General features: G+C 39.3%; 1 protein-coding gene across 4 annotated transcripts in view; it reads left to right on the top strand.

Annotated features, from left to right (window-relative positions):
- Window positions 1-23,783, top strand: part of LOC114477912 (nuclear factor of activated T-cells, cytoplasmic 1-like) — a 114,729-nt gene that overhangs the window by 80,426 nt on the left and 10,520 nt on the right. For all 4 annotated transcript variants that reach the window (XM_028470604.1, XM_028470603.1, XM_028470601.1 and 1 more), the window contains one exon: window positions 2,128-2,799. In XM_028470604.1, the coding sequence (XP_028326405.1) occupies window positions 2,128-2,799 (672 nt within the window). The remainder of the gene's footprint in view (window positions 1-2,127; window positions 2,800-23,783) is intronic.

Genomic DNA, 23,783 nt, shown 5'->3' with positions numbered 1-23,783 from the left:
ATTCAAAGAAGACAGGTATCATAGTTTCTGTGAAGCAGCAACATGATGGAGGCTCAAATTGTGGCTCCAGTTTAAACAGGTAGTGAAACCTGATCAGGTTCTTCCTTTCCGTTCATCTTTTTACCTCCTTCCATCATTTACCACAATGCAATAGGTCAATTTTATAGCATTATTTTTTGGCTGCAGTCAGAAAATGAAGAAGAAACATTACAATGTTATAGTTGAATATGTAATGTCACACTGTCAATGCAGAAGAAGGCAGTTTGAAAAATATCATTTAAACAACTCTAATTTATTCAGATCAGTGGAGCCAAAGCAGGAAGTAACTCATTGTAAATGGTACAAAGCTTTTAGCTTTTGGAATAAATATATTTTAGGTATTTAGAAAAGTGATTTTACTTTGTTGGTTTAAAGTAATTATGCTTTCAAAATGTTGTGAATTTGACACTTTTTCAGTCCTTTAGAAATGTTTTTTTTTTTTTTAATCAGAAATACATTTTACTATCAACATTAAATCTGTACTGTGATTGTAAAAGCTTATCTGAGTATTTTAAGTATATTAAGTATTTTTACATACTGTATATGTATTATTGGTAAATTGTTATTTCTAAAGATATTCATCAGAAATATTTTGCAAATTATATTTGAACACAGAGTACGGTACTAATCTAAACAACCAAAATGGTTGTAGTGGAAAGTGATTTGTCGGTCATTAATGAGGAAAATACAGGTTAAAAGATCACACACACAATCACAGGGAGGTGGTAGAGGATGTAGTGGAGACCATGTGCCCAACCTGCTACTCCCCGCGCGGCACAGATGAAAGCCCTGAGCATCACGGGACTCTCCCTACATTGCTTCCCCAGACTCTGACCCAGGTCCCAGAGCTCAGGGTTGACGTAAATGTGCTCACTACTGCGTTATCACTGCAGCACACCTCAGCACCCTGGAGGACACAGGCAGGATTCATTGCTTTTCACTTTCAACACCAGAAGAAAAATATGTCTTAATGTCATACAATATACTCATCTGTGTTTTCAAAAAAGTCCTGTTGGTTTTATACAAACACCGTATTCATACTGACAACTGTACGCCTTTTAGTAGATGTCCATTTGAGCGAGTTTAGCCAAAAGCTCATTACAGTTGGCATTAAATGCTCACCACACCCATTAGCTAATTTAACAATGTGCAGAAAGAGAAACAGTATGTCCATTGTGACTCAGAGACTTTTGCTATGCATCTGGGTATCTTAACAGCAGCCTGTTTGTGTTCTGCTGGCAGTCTGTGCGTATGTGCTTCAATAATAAGTCCACAGTGGGCTTGTTAATGACGATCCCACCTGTCGTTTATCCAAAATTTATCAAGGTCCCTCCGCTTTTGAAGGAGAAACTTTTTTTCAGGCACTTTTGTTCTTGACACGCGAGAGGTGTTATTTGATACTTGTCACTCAGAAGTTCTAATCAGGAAACAAAGGAGACAGTCTGTGCTGGACTACAAAGTACAAGCGAGGAGGCAGAATGATCAAGTGGTGAGCGTCACGGCACTCTCCTGCATTAGCCGAGGTCTGAAGCTCCTCAAACCGCAGGCGTAGCTCTGCAGCCTGTTAGGGAGCTCAGGCACGCTAATCAAAATCAAATCATCGCCCCCATCCCTGCTTCGTGAAAGCAAGACTTACTTTTAGAGTGGGGAGAAAGCCTAGGGGTCCCGGGCTTCTCCAGCAGCAACAGCAGCAGCTCATTTCTTTAAAGTACTTTTAGTGGATATCAGAGATGGAGGAGAGTCGAAAGAAAACAGTTCTTATTCATGATTAACACCAGCTGTGGCTTTCCACACTAATGACTCATCATTTCTTTCTTTCTTTTCTTTCCTTTTTTGCTTTTCTTCACAGTGTGGTAAAGATGGGTGGTGGTTTGGGTGGGGGTGTAAGGTTTTCTCTCCTCTGAGTACTTAGCCAAGTTGACCCACAGCCCATATCCACTACTGGTTGTTTGTTTGGATTACGGAGGGAAATTGTTCCTGCTCACTGCTTTACTCAGCCTGACTCCAGCACTCAGGTTGCCACGTGGATTCTCCACACGTTTTTAACATCTCCCACCTTTCTTTCTCTTTTTTTTTTTCTTCTCCCAGTGCCGATAATAAAGACAGAACCCAATGATGACTATGATTCTCTGGGGACTGTCGGGCTCTCCATGCACTCAAAGCCTTACTACAATCAGACCAGGCTCACTCCGGTCATGCCGGTGGCTGATCCTGATGCCTGCCTAGTTGGTGCCTACCCTCCCTGTCCACCGAGCCATGCCACAATGCCATCTTCGTCTCCCAGCTCCAGTCCCACTCTACACGATCTCTCCCCTGTGGCGTACATCAAGTGCCTGCCAAATAGCCCGACTCACACAACAGCATCAGGTCCAATGGCCTCCCACTTTCAAGAGAGCCCCGGTCACACAAATCTAGGCCACCCTCCGTCACCAGACCACAACTCATCCTTAGAGATTCTTCACTCCCATGGCAGCTCCAACAGCCTCAACAGCCCGGGAGCCCAGAGCTACCATCCCATTTATCCCAACAGCAGCCCCTCTTCCTCATCCTCTCCAGCATCCCACCCATCCACTCCTGGTGGGCCTGCAGAGAGTCCATTTGCTTCAGCTTACAGCCCCAGTCAGGTGCAGGCAGCGGCAAACTCATCTCAGAACAAAGGGAACTCACCCTGCCAACTACCTGAGGACGCCAGCCCCTCTTCAATGACCATCGCTGTCAAACAGGAACCCCAGGAACTGGACCAGATGTACCTTGATGACGGTGAGTTCTTTTAGATGAAAGAGTATGCTGAAGTTCCTTCCGTCCACACCAGTAACGGCTGTTTACACAGCACATCACTTTCATTTAACACCATTAGCTTATCTAGAGGACCTCACTCATAACCACACCCTGCTACACCTCTCAGAGCTTCCTGACCAAATGCAGGCGGCAGATTTGTTTAATTTTAGACCTGGCAGATTTATTTGCTTTTGGTGTACCATGGAGCCCAGCTTGTGTTGTCCAACTCGACGGCTGGACTTTACAACAGTAATCGCTTTGATGGGATTTTGAAACAATCTGTCAAAACATCAGAGCACCGAGGTCAGCCGGGGAGCAGCAGAACAAAAACAGTGGCACACGCATAAGTGAACTAAACTGTTGACACAACGACTAATGAAGGAAGCAAAACAATGGGTAGGGGTTTCCTGAACCGGACCGTTTGCCCGTCTTTCCTCCCCCCTGTATTTCTGGGAGGGATGCTGGGAGGCAGAAGCCAGAGGCTTTTGTTTTCCCGTTTCTTTTCCCATTGGAGTCAACACAGCGACTCTGTCGTCATCAAGGGAGACCGCGGGGTCACTGTTCTCCCTTTAGCAATGAAATCAGTCACACCCAAGGGACCAGATGGTTGGGTTTATTGCCTTCCATGTCTGTGTCCATTGCTCAGGTCAGCAACCTGTTATCTGTGCGCGCAGCAGTTTTTTACCTATACCGTCAGTTCATATTTGTTGCACCCAATAATGGCATATTTTCAGTTTTAGCATTAAAATGTGTGTTTATCATGAGAAATATGTATAGGTGAGTGGGACACGTCCATGTTGGACAAGGTCATCTCACATTTCCTTTACACATTTTGTCTAGTAAAGTAACGTGTGAATATGTGTGTTTGTGCGTAAATGCCTATCAATTCTCCAATGGTTTGACATCAACAGGGGCAGATAACCACAGAATTTCGTAGCCGTGATGTGCACATTAAGATAGACATGGACAACCGTTGGCCCGAGGGCCAAATGTGGCCCTCTATTTGTTTTTGTGCAGCTTCCAACATAAACGTACAAAAGTTGCTCCAAAAATACACAAAACAACAGTAAAAACACATTTACTTCAAAAGCACTCAAAATGACTATATAAATACAGAAAAATACATAAAACAATGACAAAAATACATAAAAAAATGCATTACACTCAAAACAAAAGAAAAATACACCAAATAATTACAGAAATATACAAGAAATATAACAAAAACACACAAAAAGATGAAAAACTACTACTAATAAAAATCACAGGAAAATATCCACAAACCTTTTTGTTCCCTTTATTAATGCTCAGGTTGGTGATAATGTGGCCCTCAGACTGTCACATTTTTGTGTCCCCCGCTACAGTAAAATCAACTGTGTCTGCATTAAGAAAAAGCCTGCCTTATGCATGAAGCCTCAAGTGCTGTTTATGGCAGGAAAACAATCTGATACAACCAATACAAACAATGTTTGTGCGATTTGGTTGTTTTGACAAAGTGTGCGTATGTGTTTGTACGGGTGTGTGTGTGTTACAGTAAGAACACTTACTCACATATAAATGAGTGTGATTCTTACGCACTTCACTCAACAGCTCTGGGAGTAGAATGGTAATAGGCATGAGGGGACCAGGGGAGTTTAGCTGTGGAACTGTAATTGAGTTGAAATACTGTTGTCAGCATAGCTGTCAGTCCTGATGAGTCACATTAGTCCTTAGCTCATAAACAGACAACAGAGTGAAAGGTAGTTTGTTTATCACTCTATAAACAGTTTTCAATTTTTTTGGAATCTTGTTCTTTTTATTTTCTTTTTATTACATAAAAGAAACATCTACTAAGTGACTTAAAGTAATATTTATCATTGATCATTCACTTTTTTATCATGATCTATTCTGCGGGTGTCTATCCCTGCATACAGTGGGCACATGACAGGGTTCACCCTGCAGAGGATACCAGTCCTAGACCTTGTAAATTCCTCACAGAAAGGTGTAAGGTCAACCCCAGCATGAACTGATAGCCTTCATGCTGTGAAGCGGAGATGCTAAGCTCTAATCCCTGTTAGTATTGCTATGGGTGGCATTTAGATTTGTTGTGAAATGTGTAGAGTCATAACTATTGTTGTGTTTTCATATATTTTGGCTTTTAGCAAGGACAGGGAGTTGAACCCTATTCCACTAATGTGAAAGTACTACCGGTGCCTTTTGCTTTTTTGAGATTGAAAAACAGCAAAAACAGTAATGCAACAGCATGATATTTGAAAGTGTTTTGAAGGCTAAATCTGGTTAGATTTCTGTTTTGAGGATAATTAAAGGGTATGTATGGTTGAATATTGTAATAAGTATAAATGTGTTTTCTATCATGTTATGCTGTTTCATTGGTGTTGAACGCAAGCCTTCAGTATGTTTAAACCAACATGTTAAGTTTTGAATAATTTGTTTTAAGTTATAAAATGGTAAGATAGACAGAGAATGATGGCTGTTGTAGCACAGTGATGATTTTATTAGAGTGAGAAATTGTTCAGTAATGGTGAGGATTTGTGATAGTGAGGGTCATTTAAATTATAAACTGTAAATGATTAAATATATGTAATATTCATGCATGTCACATCATGCAAAACATACAGGTTGGCGCACGTGTACTTACCCACACACACACATATTCAGAGAGACATACACCCACAGCTTTATGTCGAGTAGTACCTAATCCTAACTTAACTACAGATGAGTGATGACAGTATCCAGACATCCAGAATGAATAGGGCTAAGAGAGTGAAGATTTGATGGCCTAATGTTAACTTACGTTAAGAGTGTGTCATATAGCAGCTAGCTACACACAAACATCCACAGATTCCGATTCCAATTTGTTGTCCTCGCGGATCCGGATCCCTTCAGACCGGAACACAATCAGTCCAGACTTGTTTATTGTTATAAATCTCAACATTCAGTTTCGATGCACAGAATGGGAGCAATATACCGCTGCAGGTCCAAACGTGAAGCACCGGTGCGTCCGTTGACTCCGGAGGTGGGCTCTCCAGTGATTGGCTCCGTTGCCCACGTGGCTACGGTGTGCAGAGATTGGCTTTGGTGTGCATGTGACCGTGGTGGCTCCAGTTGACAATGCTTGCGGCATTTATGAAATAATTTACTAACAGTATAATTGCAGTCCAAACAAATCCGACATCGCACACCCTTGAACCAAGCAGCAGCCATGTTGAAACTCTCAGGTCAGTCTGACCCTGATCCGTAGAGATATTTGAGGAACACACACACACACAGACAGAGAGTCCTTACTTTTATAGAGAGATTTGAATACAGTAAAACTCTAGTTTTGATTACCTTTCCTAAAAGGTTTGCCTGGGGTTATTTAATCTTTATGAAAGTTGGTCAAATGCATATAAACTGTTGCTCTAGCCCATTACTATATTCATAGTCACTTTAGTGAGTTCAATACATCTCAGCTCTATGGCTAAATGTATTCAGCCAGTGATTACAGTTGCATTAGGGATGCAGAAAAATGCCTATTGATTCACCAAGGACAGTGAGTCGGCCTTTATTTGAGCATCATCTAACGTCTACTCGGGTATCTGTGGTAAGCTCATCCGTGGTAGGTGTTCATATGTAATGGCATATGACTGAAGGATCTACACTCTAAAGCACGACTCTATCATATCCTCCAAATCAGTGGTTCTCAAAGTTTTTCATAAAGTACCCTCTTTATCCAACTACAATATTTTACTACAACTATAGAGCATAATGATGGAATGAACGAGTGATAACACACATTTTAAAGAATCTCATTTTGTAAATAAGTGGAAAGAAACAGTATTTAGTGCAGTGGTTCACAACCTTTTTTGGATTGTGTCATGTCCTTATTTTGATGTCAAGAATTTCTGGCGACCCCAAAGACATTTTTTTTTAATTAGTTTTTGAATTTTGAATTAGTTTTCAATCATGTTTGAGCTCAGATATACAGTATATATATATATATATATATATACCTGTATATATATATATATTCCAAAAAAATGGGATTTTCTGTTCCGAGGACCACATTATCAACATTTACGTTAGCATTTAATATAATAGCACAGAGTATTAATAGAGGAAAAGAACCAAGGGTAGCCTTTGTAGTCATTTTGTGAGAGTTTTCTTGGTGTTTTAGACAATTTGAGTTTTAATTCATTTTGTCTATTTTCTTGTCAATAGGGCAATGTTTTGTTGCCTTATTGTGTGTTTTTTTAAGTCATTGTGTTTTTTTCAAAAAAAATTGTGTTATTGTTGTCTTGTGTGTTTTTCTCTCATTTTGTGCAATTTCAGTGCCATTTTGTGTGTTTTTGTAGTGCTTTTGTTTATGTTGTTGCTTTTGTTGTCATATTGTTTAGTGTGTCTTAGTTGTCTTTTTGTCCAGTTTGCTGTAGTTTTCTGTGTTTCTGGAGTTTTGTGTTATGTTTTAACGTCCAACTTCATGAATTACAATTTTGTTTTGGGGGTCGCACAAAATTAGACAGAGGACCGCTAGTTGCCTTTGTCTGCCATATAGTGTCCTGACCCCAAAGTTGAAAATCATAAATTTAGCGGCTGCTTAATAGATTTATGTCCATATTTTTTTTATAATTTCTCTCTCTCTTCTGCTCTCTCAAGTATCCAGTGTAGTGCCATCGCGTACCTCCATTTGCTCCAAATAAGCCACAGGTGGAAATAAAGAAGGGTAAAAAAAACACAGCTCCCAGGCCTTTGCAATCCTTAGCGTCCATATGGAGGTTGCTAGCGTTCACTAGCTCTCCATTAGAGAAGGAAGACAAGCGGATGACCTCACCACAGCAGCAATGATTTAACACCAGGCTTGTAGAAAAGCGTTCCTCACCAGCAATTGGGGGCTGGTGATTTGGAGTCTAAAAGAGCACACTTGATCTTCCCCAAGAGTGCTGCACCTCCCACGCTCCAGCACTGAGGCCTCCGGCTCTCATCAGCCAGAGGAAATGTGTCTCTTTGGCCTAGCCCTGATTTTATTCAGCCCCTGAGAAATCACTCAACTTATCGGCCGTGAGCTACTGTACCTCAAGGAACTGGTAAGAGACGTAACCCCCCCCCCTGACTATAATACAAAGTCTCCACTGTAAATTGTTCAACTCTTCCCTCTGCTGTAGGTGAGGGCACGATGTGTTGATTTTGGTCTCGGCACTGAAGTTTTATGAGACGTCTTCTTTTTAGAGCCAAATTGTGGGTGGAGCACCCGTTTTCACCCTGCAGAACGTTGGTTTTCACCTGTTCCCATCACACCTAGGAAACCTTGCAGTATGGCTATAAATGAGCTTGGCGTAGTCCTCCGGTGGAGAGGCTACGCTTCAGTGCTTTGTTGACTGTCATTAACAAGTCACGGTAGTGCTTCCACGAAGAGTTCTGTAGCTTTTCTATACTCGCAGCTTACTTTCTGTACTTTACAAGGCGAAAATGTGGCAGTGAAATGACATCATCTTATAGATTTGGTTTAAAAAAAAAAAAAAAAAAAAGAGCTGAGTCACATTTAGCCTAGTTATCTGTGCTAATAACCTAAAAAAGACTCCAAATGACGCCATGGCTTGTCATGTCTGAAAAAGCAGTCCTGGTGACATCATACTGCTCTTTCTTCTCTTACTATCTCATACACACACACACACACACACGCACACACACACACACACACACAGACTCATTCAACCACACGTTGAGTTAAATTCAGAAAATGGGGCTAAATGCCAGTAACATCCGGAAACATTTCGCAGACATACCAGTGACAGAGTAAATTATGCCCCGTACTACATGTACAGACTTTAATATCACCAAGTTTATCATTGTACTAGTTGTTAGAGCTGCTGTCTTTACTAGGGAGCAAATATTTATTCCTGGTTATTGTTTTATTGGGCTTTATTTACCAGTGATTAGTTCCTACTCTTAACAGGATCTATGCACAGTAATAAAATAATATGCAATAAGAACTACCCGCCAGTAAATAAAGTCCTATTAAACTCTGGAAAACAATAACCAAGAAAAAATTTTTGCTCTCTGGTAAAGATAATGGCGCTAACAACTGGTACAATGATAAACTTGGTCAGAATTTACTCCGTCTTCAGTAGCTTATGTTTCCAAAATGTTTCCAGGTTTTAGTATCACCCCTAAATCCCACGTTAGGATACTTGTGTTGTTTTGTTTGTATATTTTTGTCTACTTTGTGTTTCAAGTAAACAATGGGTTTAGTGTACTATAAGGCTGCTGCTGTGTGTCCGGTCTCATTAGCTGCTGCTGTGATGGGGTATGTCATGAAATGCAGCAGCACGCAGCAAGAGAGCTCCCGCTAATCAGAGAGCCAGATTTTTACCAGCTGCCCCAGGAAGAAATACAAAAGGACCCTTATTCCCTAAAAAAAAATAAGAAAAACACCGATCGCAAAGAGCCACAGCTGATTTTTGACATTTGACATAAGTGCACTGATTGCTTTGTGCTACTGGGTAATTTTTTGTGTGATTGTTTCCTCTGCAATTGAGTGTAGGTGCAGTTGAAACCCAACGAGGTTTGTTTTTCTCAAACTAAATCCAGAGTTGTTGTCGAGTCTCTTTTCCTTTTTTGCCCCGACGTGCCCCCACCTACAGAGAAAAAACTGTCTTGAGGATTTCTATTCACAACCAAATCCAATCCATCAAGTACAAGTAAAAAGTCGCTCAAATAAATAGTACTCAAAGTAAAAGTTACTAATTACTTTGTAATATGGTTGGTAATAAATCTTGCCACGGTTCCCTTGCATACAGTAAACATCTCATTTATAAACTTAAAAAGGAAGAGACCAGATCTTGCACAATTGGAACTTTATTTAATTTCCACAAAGGCATCTGTATATAATAAAAGTTTTGTCATAATGTACAATAATTCAATTCCAGATTTTAAAAAAAAAGTTGTCACGCTCTAAGTATAGCAACATTTATGAACTCTAAAACCGAGAAAATTACCTCCGTTCAATGCTGTTTTAACGCCGTGCATTACTTTTAATCTGATTGGTCGGCTCTGATTGGTCGCATTTGATTGTTGTCTGGTCATTTAAGTTTTAGTTGTTTCACAATGTCATTTGAAAACAAATAATTTACTCAGTAACGGTTGTGTGTAGAAATTTAATGAATTACTTTACTTCTTTTAAAACGTACTTAAGTACAAGTCAAATGACTGATTTAGAAATACACTCAAAAAAGTACAAGTACCCATAAAAGCAACTCAATTACAGTATCGTGAGTACTTGTAATCCGTTACTTTCACCTCTGATTGAGACGATAGATGTGTGCCTTCATCTCTATTAGCTAGTATATGGTAGAAGCCTTGTTAGTGAGTACATGTGCTTTCAAAACACCCCAACCTTTAACCCGCTGGCCTTCAGGGAACAGGTCAAGCTCAAGCTAATAGCAGAGGTCATTGTCTTGTGGTTAAGTGCAATGCTAAGAACATAGTCTCCGTCTACACATAGTGGTATTGACAGGTACAAGAAAATGCGTGATGGCTTCTTTATTATTAATGACTACAAAGAGGATGTAGGATTTTACTATTGTTGTTTTTGCAGTCTGCTCATCTTAGGTATCCCATTTTCCTGGCAGCTCATGAGGAGGTAGGAAGTAAAAGTTTCGGGCTTGCCGGAGAACTTTCATTGCTTTGTGAAAAAGTGAATCGGTGGGTGCGCTTAGATTGGCTTTTGAGAGTCATTGGCTCCTGATGCTTTGCAAGAAACAATTGGACTTTAGAGATCAAAAAGAGATTTGATTCAATTTCTTCCCATTAACTGTAAAAAACCATTATTTTTATTGCATGGATTAGACAAATTTGTCTCCCATCACCTATTAGTACAAACTGAAGAGCAATCAAGGAGTGTTCTCCAAAGAAAAGATGAGTGTCTGCAGGGGTAGAGAAGTAGATTTATCTCTTGAATGAAAAAAAGATATTTAATGTATTTGATTAACTTCATCTTAAAATGACCACACTACAGTTTATTAAATGTACACTTTATGATAGAACAACATATCATATCAGGCAAATGTCTGATGTTGGAGTCCCTGGAGCAGCTCAAAAATCAGGGCAAGAGCTTAAATTGGGAATTGCATACTCAGCGTTTCACCTTGTTGCAAGAGTTGGTAATATTTAACGTCTGCCAATGCCATGAGCATCTAATATTGTGCTGTAAGAAAAGCAAATGAATTTGGATATTCATAAACCGTGTACTGTATTTTGATGTTTTACTATTTAGTGGAAGTCCTCTTGAAATCGTGCCCCAAGCCCAGTTTCTTTTTGGAAGGCTCTCGTCTTCCTCCTTGTTCCACCTTCAGAATTATTATTTTACTTTTCATGTTTTTGTAAAACTCCTGGGAATATTAGTGGTTTAGTAATAAGTGCTACCACAATAAGTCCTAGAATTTCAGATTTTACAACAACACCTGGCATTTCAAGGTCTGTGAGTTCATGGGTGGGCAACCTGTAAGTTAACAGATCTGGTGTGGGATCCAGTTGTTTCGTCATTATATCAACAGTACTTGAAAAAAGAAATGTCGGCCCAAAAGAAGAACAGCTAAACTACTGAAAAACATTAGGTTTTTTTGTGCCGGAGTTCTAGAAACCATCACAATCTGATCCCAGCCTTTGATCTAAATTATGTCTGAACTATTTGGCTTTTTTTCTAGTCTTTAAAAATGTGATACAAATGTACGGTATTTTTTTAAATGATGTATACCTATCTTTGTGATGAGTTATACACTCTTAAGTCTGTTTATGAAATATGTTTGTCTTGCATGAATGAACTGAAGTACTTAAGTCAAACAGTACAATCAAAAAGTCTATGGCTAAGCAAAGCCGCAAGATATTTCCCTCTTTAGACACATTAAAGTCTATTCATTAAAGCTGACTTCATTTCATCATACATCATGCATTTCTTAGTTTCTCCTGACGCAGCCCTTTAGAGGCGGTGGTTTATGTGGCTCACATTCTGAGGTTAAGGAAACATGCGTTGAAAAGCCACTGGGCCGCATTGATCCCAGCGGGTGAGGACTCAGACAAGGCCTGTGGCTTTGCTTGGACCTTCCTTCATACATCTGTGATAATAGAGCTGCATCATAACATGGAGATCATTAAGTTACAGCCTGTAGCAATATTTCAAGCCTCATCTACTGATTATGGCACACTGGTGTGTATTGCTGCCTCAGTGCAGGGATCATGGGTTCAAGTCCCGCTGGTGGCTTCGAACTTGTCTCTGTCAACCCCCTGCGATAACCTGGTGTCCTATCCTATGTCTGCTGGGTTAGGCTCCAGCATCCCCTGCCACCCTGTTCAGGATAAGTAGGTATAGACGATGAGATTATTTGTTACATACAGTTTGATTTTAAAAGCAGGATTTGGCAAAAAAAAAAAAAAGAAATCACTGTAGTTTTGACAAACCCAAAAATCTGTTTGGATGTTTTTTTTTTTTTTGTCCCATTGCCGATAACGATGTCCTGTTGTGTAGTTTTGCCCGATTCAAGCTTATACTGCAGGGTTTAAAAAAACATATGACCTATTTTCCACCAAAAATCATATTGATCATTCTTGAATATTATCTCTCTCGTGTAGAGACGTTCATTTGTTTTTTGGCAACATGAAAACGCTGCCCCGCGATCAGTGTTGGACAAGTTACTATTCAAATTGTGATACATTTTGTATTACTAGTTACAGACATAAAAATATAACATAAAATGTAACTGAGTTACACTACTTTAAGTTACATTTATGTTATGTGAATGTGACACCACAAAACACTTTCATTTCCCTTTTACATAAAAATATACAAACAAAAACACAAAAGAATGCCTTAAAGCTGATATCCAGAAATCTATGTTTATGTATGAATCTTTTGAAATGCTAAAAAATACCTAACTAGTCTTTTACTAGGGTCTACTGCCGGTGGTCATTAATATACATTAATGTATATAAGTCCCTCCTTCGTCCTATAGACCTCTATACAAATGGAAACGATTACTGAGTGCGCCCAGCCAATAGGCTTCGACTTCCTGTTTTTGAGACTGTCAATCAAAGTGAATGCGGAACTGTGCACGGAAACATGGCCGCGTGTCACAACAGCAAACAGATAAATATGATTTTGGCTCTGACCTGACCCATAGACTTATATCAATGCGACCAGAAGCGACCTTGTTATGTTTCGCAATGCAGAAAAGTAGAGGCGTGGCTTTTGGTAGATTGTAGTGGCAGAAACAGCAGATTAAGTTGAGAAAAGATGGCAAAATATAAAAAGAAAAAAAATGTTAACATATATTTCAAAATATATTTTTCTATTATTTATATTTTTATTCATTCATTCAAAATTGTTGACTCAAGCAGAATCAGTTTCTCCTCTCTGTCATGTGTGTCTCCCAAGATGGTCCAGGTTATGTATGTGTGATTAATGCCAATATTTGTAGCACATGATCCTGAAAGAGTAAATAGTTTGTGAGGTTTTGCTAAAGCGTGTAAAATCTCTGCTGTTATTATTATAATTTGTTAAAGTTTGGTTGTTATGACAAAGTTTTGTGTGTATATGTTTGAAATTTGTGCCTGCATCTTATTAGAAATAGGCCATGAAAAATGTGTTGTCTTCATAGTTAAATGGAAAATGAGTTACTGTGATATGTTAAACTTTGAAAAATATTGTGGATCTGTGAACAGCAATGTTAACTTTTACCAAAAAAATTACATTTTGTTTTAATCTATAGTCAGACTGGATTTAATTAAAGACATGTTTCAGTCTTTTGGTTTTCTTTTGTTTTAGTACATTTTTAGTCAGCAAAAATCAATTTTAGTTTTAGTCTCATTTTACTCTTTTTTTTTTTTTCTTCTCTTTTTTGATCCCTTGATGGAGCGCATGATGTGCCGTGCCTTCTCCAACTAGCATGCGCTGAAGAAAAAGCTAAAATATGCTTCATCCAGGCTTCAAATGTTAAAACAGTGATCATATATAAGATACTCCACAGAGGTCAAAGGTCAGTGCTTGTTTCTGGACTACAGTCGTAGTTGGCACCCTGTCCTGGTGTGATGTTGCTCCGACAACCACAGAATGCTGAATGTGGTTTACAGAACAGCTGAACTATTTAGCCACACTGAGTGGCTTGTATTTAAGGAAATAAATACCTGTGGCATCAGTAAACAGGCACAGGTCTTCTTTTCAGACCACATGATAATGGCTTCCCAAGTATTTGAACTTTGTTAGCTCACTGTAATGGTATCCTGTTGCGACGGATGTCAGAAGCCTTGTCGAGCCTGGCAGGTTGGGGAAAGCCGCTGGGTTTTGCTATTTTTTTGGCAGCGTTTGCGTCCCTTCCATTAGCAAATACTTCAGAAAGAAGAGGGAGGAGGGACATAAAGTCAGGAGAGTGGAGGAATGCATGAAGGCAAAGAAGAGTAATGGTCAGGGTAAAACAAAAGCTCCTTTAAAATCTCTTTAAGAACAATAATATAATGCCACAGCTAGGGCTGGGCGATATGGACCAAAACTCATATCTCAATATTTTTTCTCAAAATGGCGATATTCAATATAAATCTCCATATTTATAACTCCATAAAGCATTTGTGAGTGCGTTCCGTAGTATGGAAGGTCTGGTTTATAGAACGCACTCAGTTTTTTCAGGCTGTTCTGAGAAGTAGCAAAAGTAGTGACTCCTAAAACGAGTGTTTTAATACAAAATAAGCTATAAAATAAAAATAGATTGATAAAGGCGATATTATAATTTTAAATATCACCAAAATATAAAACTTCATATGTCTTGAATATTGATATATTGCCCAGGCCTAGCCACAGCCCTACGACTAATCTGAAAACACACAAATTGGTAATTTTCCTAAATGCTGACATTAATGTCAATAATGTGACCCTCAAATCAGGTTATCACTGTATTGTAGCCTCCGCTGTGATAAAAGTTGCCCATCTCTGCAATTTAGTATTAATTTGCTTATGCTTAATTGGTTTATTTTTATTGTGTAAGGTTGTAACAAAGCCATTGTTCTGTTAATTGTTACAAATGATGCATACAGACTTTTTATTTTTATTTTTTATTAAAAAAAAATTCTGTTACATAATTGGCAACACTTATAGCGACAGTATAAAGAACTTTAAAATGCAAGGATTTTCTTAAAGATCAATAGGTTTGTTAACTAAAAAAGAGCAGTTTTATAAAAATGTAAACTGATTTATCATCTGATAGTATACAGGTAGAGGTATTACAAGCACTAAACACCTAAGATGATGTTAAAGTAATTCTTAATACTTTACACAAAGCATGATGTTGATTTTTCATAGAATCCATGAGAAAGTTTCTGAAGCACATTATCTAAAGCAGTGTTTCTCAAATGGGGGTTTGCGGTGACACGACGGGCCACTTGAGAGAGAGTGGAAAATCAACAAAACAGGCATGAAAATAAGGGGATTTCAAAATATGTAGTTTTAGTTAAAAGTTACAGTCATGAACATTTCTCATTTCAGGTCATGTCCCACGGACCAAAAATGATAAAAACTTTCTACAAAGTTAGATTATTTTACTCATTGCCTGCCTAAAGAGGTTTTTTTGGTTTAGTAACGTTGAGGAGAATATCTAACTTCTATCATGATGTAGTGACCAATTGGTGACATTTAGGTGGTAGCAGCGCACCTTTGGATGAGAGATCACCCGTGATGGGCAGAGCTCAGAAGGAGAGGAAAGGAGTTTGCAAGACAGGAAATGGCGCTACGAGAGTTGATGCTGAAGTTTCCAGTAGCGCACAGCAGCGCACACTCGACCAGAGCATGTGTGGAACCTAAGTGGACTATTGAGAAAACCATTCAACTCTGACATAGATAGCAAAATAATAATAATGTGGCCATCAAAAGCCTGGTCTCAGTGTTGTTTTTGTAGTTTTATAGAAGGAAACTAATGTTGAGGTGTCCCTAAAGCAAAAAAACAAAAATTGCTTCAAAGTCACTTTTCAGAGATTTTTTCAGAAAAAGCCGTTTTTTTCAGCTTTTTGTCACAAACTGGCGATTTGTGTGAAACTTGCCTCTATTCAACTGCTGATTGCGGAAGAACAAAACGAGCTAGAAAGAAAATTATCTTTCAGAATCTGGTTTCAGATTTCAGATTTTCATAGTACAAAATAATCAGTGAAAATCCTATATAATGCCTGGCAATATGGGGTTGGCTGCTCTGAAAATGGCTGGCAGTGAATGAGTTAAAGTGTGTGTTAACACTCGTTAATTTCATCATTATGCTCTACAGTTGTTTTTTTTTTTTTGTATTCTGAGCAAGTTGCTGGACAATGGGGGTACGGGGGTACTTTTGAGAACCACTGATCTAAAGAAATGCTCTGACTCAATTCAGTGTCTTGAAAAACAAACGGCTTTAACCCATTTTTGATAGATACCTCAGAATTCCTTTTCAGTCCCATAATGACGAAGAACAAAGATTACGTTTTAATCTTTTAAATCCTATTAATGTGCCCACACGCATCAGCAAACATGCGAGAAAACATGTCAGCCATGGAAGATACAGAGTCAGACACACAACCAACATTTAAGAAAAAGGGGAAAATCTGACATAGTGAAAGTAACATACGGCTGTTCTGATTTTACCAGCCCCAAGATTCTTAGGCCTAAACGCTGGAAGTAAAAGGAAGAAAAACACGACCCGAGTTAAAGATCACCTTTTCTTCCTCTCCCACCAGTGGCCGCTCGCAGCGCAGAGACTTAGCCAGCAGTGGGTGAATGAGTTTACTTCAGGGGAGGGAATGATCATAAGCACTGAACTGTGAGTGTACTACTGTTGACATATGACCCATGGTAGCTATAAACCTCAACTGCTCCCCCGCCTCTCTGATTACACTCAACTGAGCTCACTTCTGCTCAAAACAACATGCTAACAAATTGGTAGCCTCTTTGTTGCCCAGTAAGCCTTTTTGTTTAAAGAATGGCATAAAGAAAAACTACACAAGCAACAACAAAAAAAAGGAACTTTTTCTGCTGCTTCTGAAACACCAAATACCCTGAAATCTACATTCTTTATGGGCATTAAACAAATTATTTTGAAAAAAAAACATGGTAAGATGTGCCTCTGTATGACACGAGTTAATGCGAAAACCTTCGGAAAATGTTGGTTTGTGCATGAGACGAATGAACCACGACTGGAAAACACAGCACAGAGTGAGAGACGACAGCGAGCTACAGCGGTTACTCACACCAAAGTTCTGTCTGGTGCACTTGCTTCACTGTATGGCCTTTATTAAAGCCATTATTCACGCTGTATTCAAACTGTACTAGAGATTACGCTCTAGAAAGTGCTCTTCTATTGACTGCACTAGAGTTTAAACATTCCTTCACAGCAGCGGTGGGCAACTCCAGTCCTCGAAGGCCGGATTCCTGGGACTTTCAGATGTGTCCCTGCTTCAACACACCTGGTTGAAACCAATGCGTTGACATCAAGCTCTGCAGAAGCATGATAACAAGCCATTCATTTGATTCAGGTGTGTTGGAGCAGCGAGATATCTAAAAGTCTCAGGAATCAGGCCCTCATTATGTTCTGGAAGTTTTATTTTGAAAAATTGTTCCACTTTTGCATTCACATGTCCTTCACTTTACTGCATTTTGATGGACGAGGGCATGCAGATACTGTGGCGGAGCGTATGTACTTGCGTGTACGATACCCATTTGCATTTTAGGATAGTTCTTGGAATTTTGTCTATTCTTTAATGCAGTGTTTTTCAACCTTTTTTGAGCCAAGGCACATTTTTTTCATTGAAAAAATCACGAGGCACACCAACATGTTAAAAAATGATACTCTGTAGCCTATATTAACAATATAGCCATTCTCATCAAAGTGTCTTGAATAGGAATCAAATAAACACAAAGAATAAAGGACTTTATCATCATTAGGTTCCGATGTCCCAGAATGGGACAGAGGAACCTATTGTTTTCGCTTTTATTTCCTATTATTATTATTATTATACCCCGCCCGCCTTTGATCGCTAATTCGACCCCCTAAAAATGCCCGAAAACTCACCGAAATTTGCACGCACCTCAGGCCTGGCGAAAAATTTGATAATTTGGTGGCGTGAAAAAAAACGGACAGAAAACGCACGCTATGCGTGCGTTTTCGCCGCCAAAACAAACGATGAAACCACACGACCGCCAGGTCTGACCGATTTGCACGAAAATCGCCACATGTAGTCTTCGCCCCAGAATGAGCAAAAAGTTACATTGTGACCCCGCCCAAAACCAAACAGGAAGTCAGCCATCTTGGGTCAAAGGTCAAAAATGGCGTTTCGCCCTCGAAACGCATCTGCGCTATCTAGTTTGTATTTCTTCTTTCAAATAAAAAGTGCACTTAACATGTCCACTTCAAAAATACAGCTTGAACATAACAAATGAAACAACAATGTGGTCTTAAAGGTAGTAGAAAACGTCAAAGTGTTTTGCAAACTCTAATTCTGTCCAAAATTATTAATTACCAGGAACACAGAAATATCGTGCTTATTATGACAGAAGCAATAATATTTGGGATTACGCTCTCAAGGTGGGTTCACACCGAACGCGACTGAAGTGACTGAAGCGATGCGATTACATTAAAAATCAATGTAAATGACGCAACGTCAATTTATCCCCCCCTCAGCGACGCGACTTGCATGATCAAAGTTGAAAAATTTTAACTTTTTAAGCGACGTGAAGCGATATCTCCCGTCCTCCACTGTCTGTAGAGCGGAGGCAGCAGCCCCTCCCTCCCGCTCCCGCTTCAGTGCTGACGGCTGCAGCGGAGGCTGTTCTACTTCCTCAAAGTATCAGGTTCAAAATTGAAGCGGTAAATTTCTTTAAAACCACAGTAACTACTGATCAAACACATTCTGAGTGAAGTCATCCTTTAATATCTCCGTTAAGTTGATCATTTAACCGTAGAAGCGGAGCAAGAAGGAAAAAAAAAGACGTCATCAACACTCTCTCTCTCTCTCTGTCTCTACCCTGTTACCGGGGCCACACACACACACACACACACACACACACACACACACACACACACACACACACACACACACACACACACACACACACACACACACACACACACACACACACACACACACACACACACACACACACACACACACAGTTCCCTAGTGATCGCGTCGCTGGAGCGATGAAATGATGGACTGACAAAAAAGCACCACTATGTGCAAACTACCGATCAGGGACGATTTAAGGCAACGGCATCGCTTCCGTCGCGTTCGGTGTGCACGCACCTTTATTCACTACTGCAGCACGGACACTCGACAATGGTATATTATTTGCAGATAATAATTAATATGTTTTCAAAATTTTTTTTTAGACCAATTAGGTGAAATTGGATAATTTCCCACGGCACACCTGACGATCTCTCGCGGCACACTAGTGTGCCGCGGCACAGTGGTTGAAAAACACTGCTTTAATGGATTATTTTTCCACATTTAAAAGTGTTTTACAGCATTTTATACCATGAGGCGTTGTGTAAAATATTTGTCTATCTTAAAGGCATTGATAGGATGACGTCAAAGGGCGTGGAGCAGGTGGGGGCGAAAGTGTGGAAACAGAGAAACACCTCAGCAGCAGTAATGCTGCATTCAAGGCTACTCAGAACTCTGGAATTTCTGCCCTCACAAATCACACAAACATTAATGTCTTTATTGTGAAGGCTATCTCGATCAGCCAGTTTTGGGAGATATTTCGATGTTTAGCGTTTGATGACGGAGATTGGAATTTTCAACTTGGAAAATGTGGATTTCCAAGTTGTGTTGAGTGCAGCATCAGCTGTACTGTTATAAGCTGTACATGGAGGGGAGTGCAAGATGCACCTCTAGATGTCGCACATCTAGTCCAAGTTCTTTATAGTGCCCTTTTAAAGTATTTCTGTAGTCTTTACTTCTCTCAATGCTCTTCTAGTAACGGATATACCCTCAGAACATGCAAATACTCTCCTCTATTAGACATTTAGAAGCCTTATATCTACAAAATTAACATTAGATTTGCTTATCATAGTCAAAAAGGATCAGTTTGAATTATGCAGGTGTTAATTGCGGGCTTCCCTAATGTTCTTCCGTGACGTGTTTGTTCTTTATGACGTGGCTAACAGAAGCAGGTGAAAATGTGTCTTCAAAAGATTTCTGGGTTCATAAATTTTAGTGGTTGATCTGCCCATTGTTCACCTTACATGTCCAGATGGATCAGTTTGTCTGTCTATAAAAATCAAAGAGAAGATGTTGGAAAGCAGATACTATGAGTGCCTCTCTGCACCTTTCAAATTACTTTTAAGGAACAAGTTCATGATGTGGTTGAAGGAGACGTCTTCCTCTCTGTCTTTGAATCAGGACAAGATTTGAGGATTCAACATAGCTGGGCTGATCTTGGAGTCAACAGCCAACAGTTTTAATCAATCTCTCTTTGGTTCAAACACATCTGGGGGGTATAAATTAGAGAAAGAGAGAGAGAAAAAAAGAGACAAAAATATGATATAAATTGAGGTGAAAACTTTCCATTCAATAAGAAACAAAGAGTGAAAGCCCGCGTGGATCTATGTTCAATATGAAAGATCAAAAGTTATAATCTATCTACATGAGCAATTACTCTAATGTTCATTGAGCCGATGGAGTTAAAAAGGCAATGACAGACTGCTACACAGAGACAAAACAACAGGAAAGAACCATCCAACTATGATGGATTATTAAAAAATGAAGCCCTCACTGAGGTAAAACTTTGTGGACACGGTGCGCATGATTTCTCTTTTAAAAAATGAAAATAAAAATATTCTTCAAATCCCACGATCCAGCTGACAGGCAGCTGGTGATTTAAAGAAGCAGAATACAAATGCAGTTGTAAATCATAACGTACGCAGGTCTGCCAAATGCACAGCCAAAAAATTGTAACCCCACTGAAGTCTGATCATTTCAATATGCTCGCGTTCCTCGTGCCGTGTGCCGATGCGGTGAAGAACCAGTGAAGTCATGAGGCGTCTGGATCTGCCTCCGTGCACCAGCATACGTTTCTAATTCAGGATCAATCCCAGCATTCACAGGTTTATCAGGCTGTGTCATTTTACAGTAAACTCTTTGGTAATGAGCCATGCAAAGGCTTTTAATGTGTCTGCTTTCATATCTCACAAAGTGCATATGTGTGTGTTTAGTGTGTATTACTTTTACATTATATTACTTAGCTTCAATGTACCTTTTTATCCTTTATGATTGGGTTTTTTAAAACTTTGGAGTTTCTGAGGCAATTTTTCCAAGAAAAAAATGAGGTCGAAAAAGCATTTGGCTTGAGATCTTGAAAAAGACTTTCTTGACGTAAGGCCGTAGTTCTCAACTGGTTTGGCTTCAGGTTTTCTCCCAAAGTCTAACCCACAGGAAATAAAATAGTCAACGTATTTATCAAAAAAGAATGTGCATTTTATACTTAAGGAAAAAAGATAAGATAAAATAATGTCCCGGTTTGGAAACACTATGAAAAAAAGTTAAATGCTAATCTAAAATATTTCCTTTCACAGTTAAAGAGCACAGTGCAAAACAGGGAAAAGGAGTTTGACATATTCAACTTCTTTTTTTATATGAATTAAAGTGTTTTTTTTTTTTTTTTTTTTTTTTATCCAGTCATTATATAAATTACATAATATTAAACTAAAAAAGTAATCAATAATAAACCATCCATCCATCCATCTTCATACCCTCTTATTCCCGTTTTAACAGGGTCGCGGGGGTCTGCCGGTGCCAATCTCCGGCTCTCATAGGGCGCTGGGCGGGGGTACACCCTTCAATAATAAACATTTCCTCTAATACCCTGATGATCAGGTTATTGTTGCAAAATATTGTGCAATAGACAGCTTTAACCAACCGAATGCTAAACCCCCAAACTTTTTTCTGCTGAAAACAAATCTATTTGTGTATGGAGTTGTTGTTGATTGATACTTTAGCAATTCTTGACATTTTAGTCAAAGCATTTTTAATCTGGCGTTTTTTTGTTTGTAAAAATGGAAGAGTGACTGCCCTCTATTGGTTGAAAGCCAGCTTTTACAATTGAAATTTCCTATTGGCTGAGAATGGAGATTTGTGACATTTAGTGGCTTCTTACATCACAAACCACCACTGTTTGCCCCGCCCCCTTCTATAAAAACGAGCATCTGTGGCGAGTAGGTTTGATTGAGAGAATTGTAAACAGAGAGGTATAGTGAGTATTGAGTCATTAGTTAGCATAGGATGGATTGTTCTTCGGAGATACAGTATGGAATCGGCGTGTCTTAACTGCTCGAAGAGTCCTGCCAATAATCGAGGCTTTTTTCATTTTCCAGCCAAGATACACGCCAGTCAAAACTGGTCTCTTAAAATACCCACTAACTAGAGTATGGCATAAAGTGCTACAGGTATCTCTTCACTCACACAGGGCGTTATTCCCATAACACTACTTTACTACAGTACAGCCTACATGACAAGGTGGATACCTTATTTTCAGATACAACCTACTCTGGGACACTCTGATGTTCTATCTCTCTATCCTGTTCCGTTCATCCTTCTGTCCACTAACCCTAACCAGTCGACGCAGATGGCTGCCACCTCTGAACCTGGGTTATTTTTTTTCTCTCACGAATTTTGTATTTTGACAGCGCTTCAAGATGACTTTTATTGTAATTTGTGCTTTATAAATAAAGTTGAATTGAATTGAACCTCGATTTTAGAAAGACGCCGTGTGTTAGTAAAACTACAGTAAAGCTTTGTGAGTCTTGAAATCTGAATGGGATTTTCTGTCTCTTTTTTGTTTATTTGGCCTATTATTGACTAGCAACCTGCACAGGGTGTAGGTTCCTTCACCTTATGGCTTGTGTAAACAGGATATGCTCAATTTCCTACAACTGTGAACAGTAAAACTAAATATTAGGCACACATAATTTATTATTATCAATTGGCTTCAAGCATCTTGCTTTAAAAAGTTATTGATTACACCCTGTTACAAACGGTGCACTTTGTAGCTTCTTACCAAATTTAGATAAGTCAGTGATACACTGGAAAGCAGTGGCAGCAACAAAAACACCTCCCTCCCCATCATCCCTGGAGACAGAGCTCAGCCTCCTGGGCTGAGAGGAAATGGGCGGAGAGTAGGGGGCTCATTAAATGAGGTAAGAGGGTGAGAGACGGAGCACACCAGGCAAAATGAAAAACAAAGCTTCTGCCCCAGTGCGGCCAGAAAAGGCACGTCAGCGGTGGTTACCTTAAGTGGCCACGTTTACATGGGAGCTTTAATTCCTCTTTAAAGCAGAATAAAAGTTGATTGCTCTTTAAACTGACCATGTAAACACATAATTCCCAATGCTAATTTAATTCTGATTTAAACTTAAATCCGAATTAAGTGGCTGGTTTATTCCGATTTTAGTTCCGAATTAGATAATTCTTCTTTCTTGTAAACACTTAACTTGCTTAATTCCGCTTTAAGTTCGTTCGGGTCATTTTGCGCATGCGCAATTTACTGCAATGACGACATAATCCAAGTTAATCGTCCGGACTAAAGCCAAGACTATTTAATTAAAAGAGCCTTAAAAGACATGGATATAATGAAAAGAGTGGATGGACGGAAGCATAAACATGCAAACTTTCACACGGACACACGCGGACTTACTGTATTAAACACACACGGATCTGGCTCTAGGACCCAGAGGCGGAGTAAATGCATCCCCGTACTGCATTCACAGGCTGTAATATCACCAGTTTATCATTTTACCAGTTGTTAGAGCTACTGTCTTTACCAGGGAGAAACTATTTATTCTTGGTTATTGTTTTACTGGGCTTTTTACCAGTGATTAGTTAATTTCTCCCTTCTGCTCCTAAAGCCAAATAAACCAGTTTTCCATGTAAACCTCAATTCAGGTATTACTATTGTCATGTAAACATGAAGCAGAACACTTTAATTCTGAATGATT

The sequence above is a fragment of the Gouania willdenowi genome, chromosome 16, assembly GCF_900634775.1.
Source record: "Gouania willdenowi chromosome 16, fGouWil2.1, whole genome shotgun sequence".
NCBI lineage: Eukaryota > Metazoa > Chordata > Actinopteri > Blenniiformes > Gobiesocidae > Gouania > Gouania willdenowi.
This window is presented reverse-complemented; position numbering and strand designations above follow the sequence as displayed.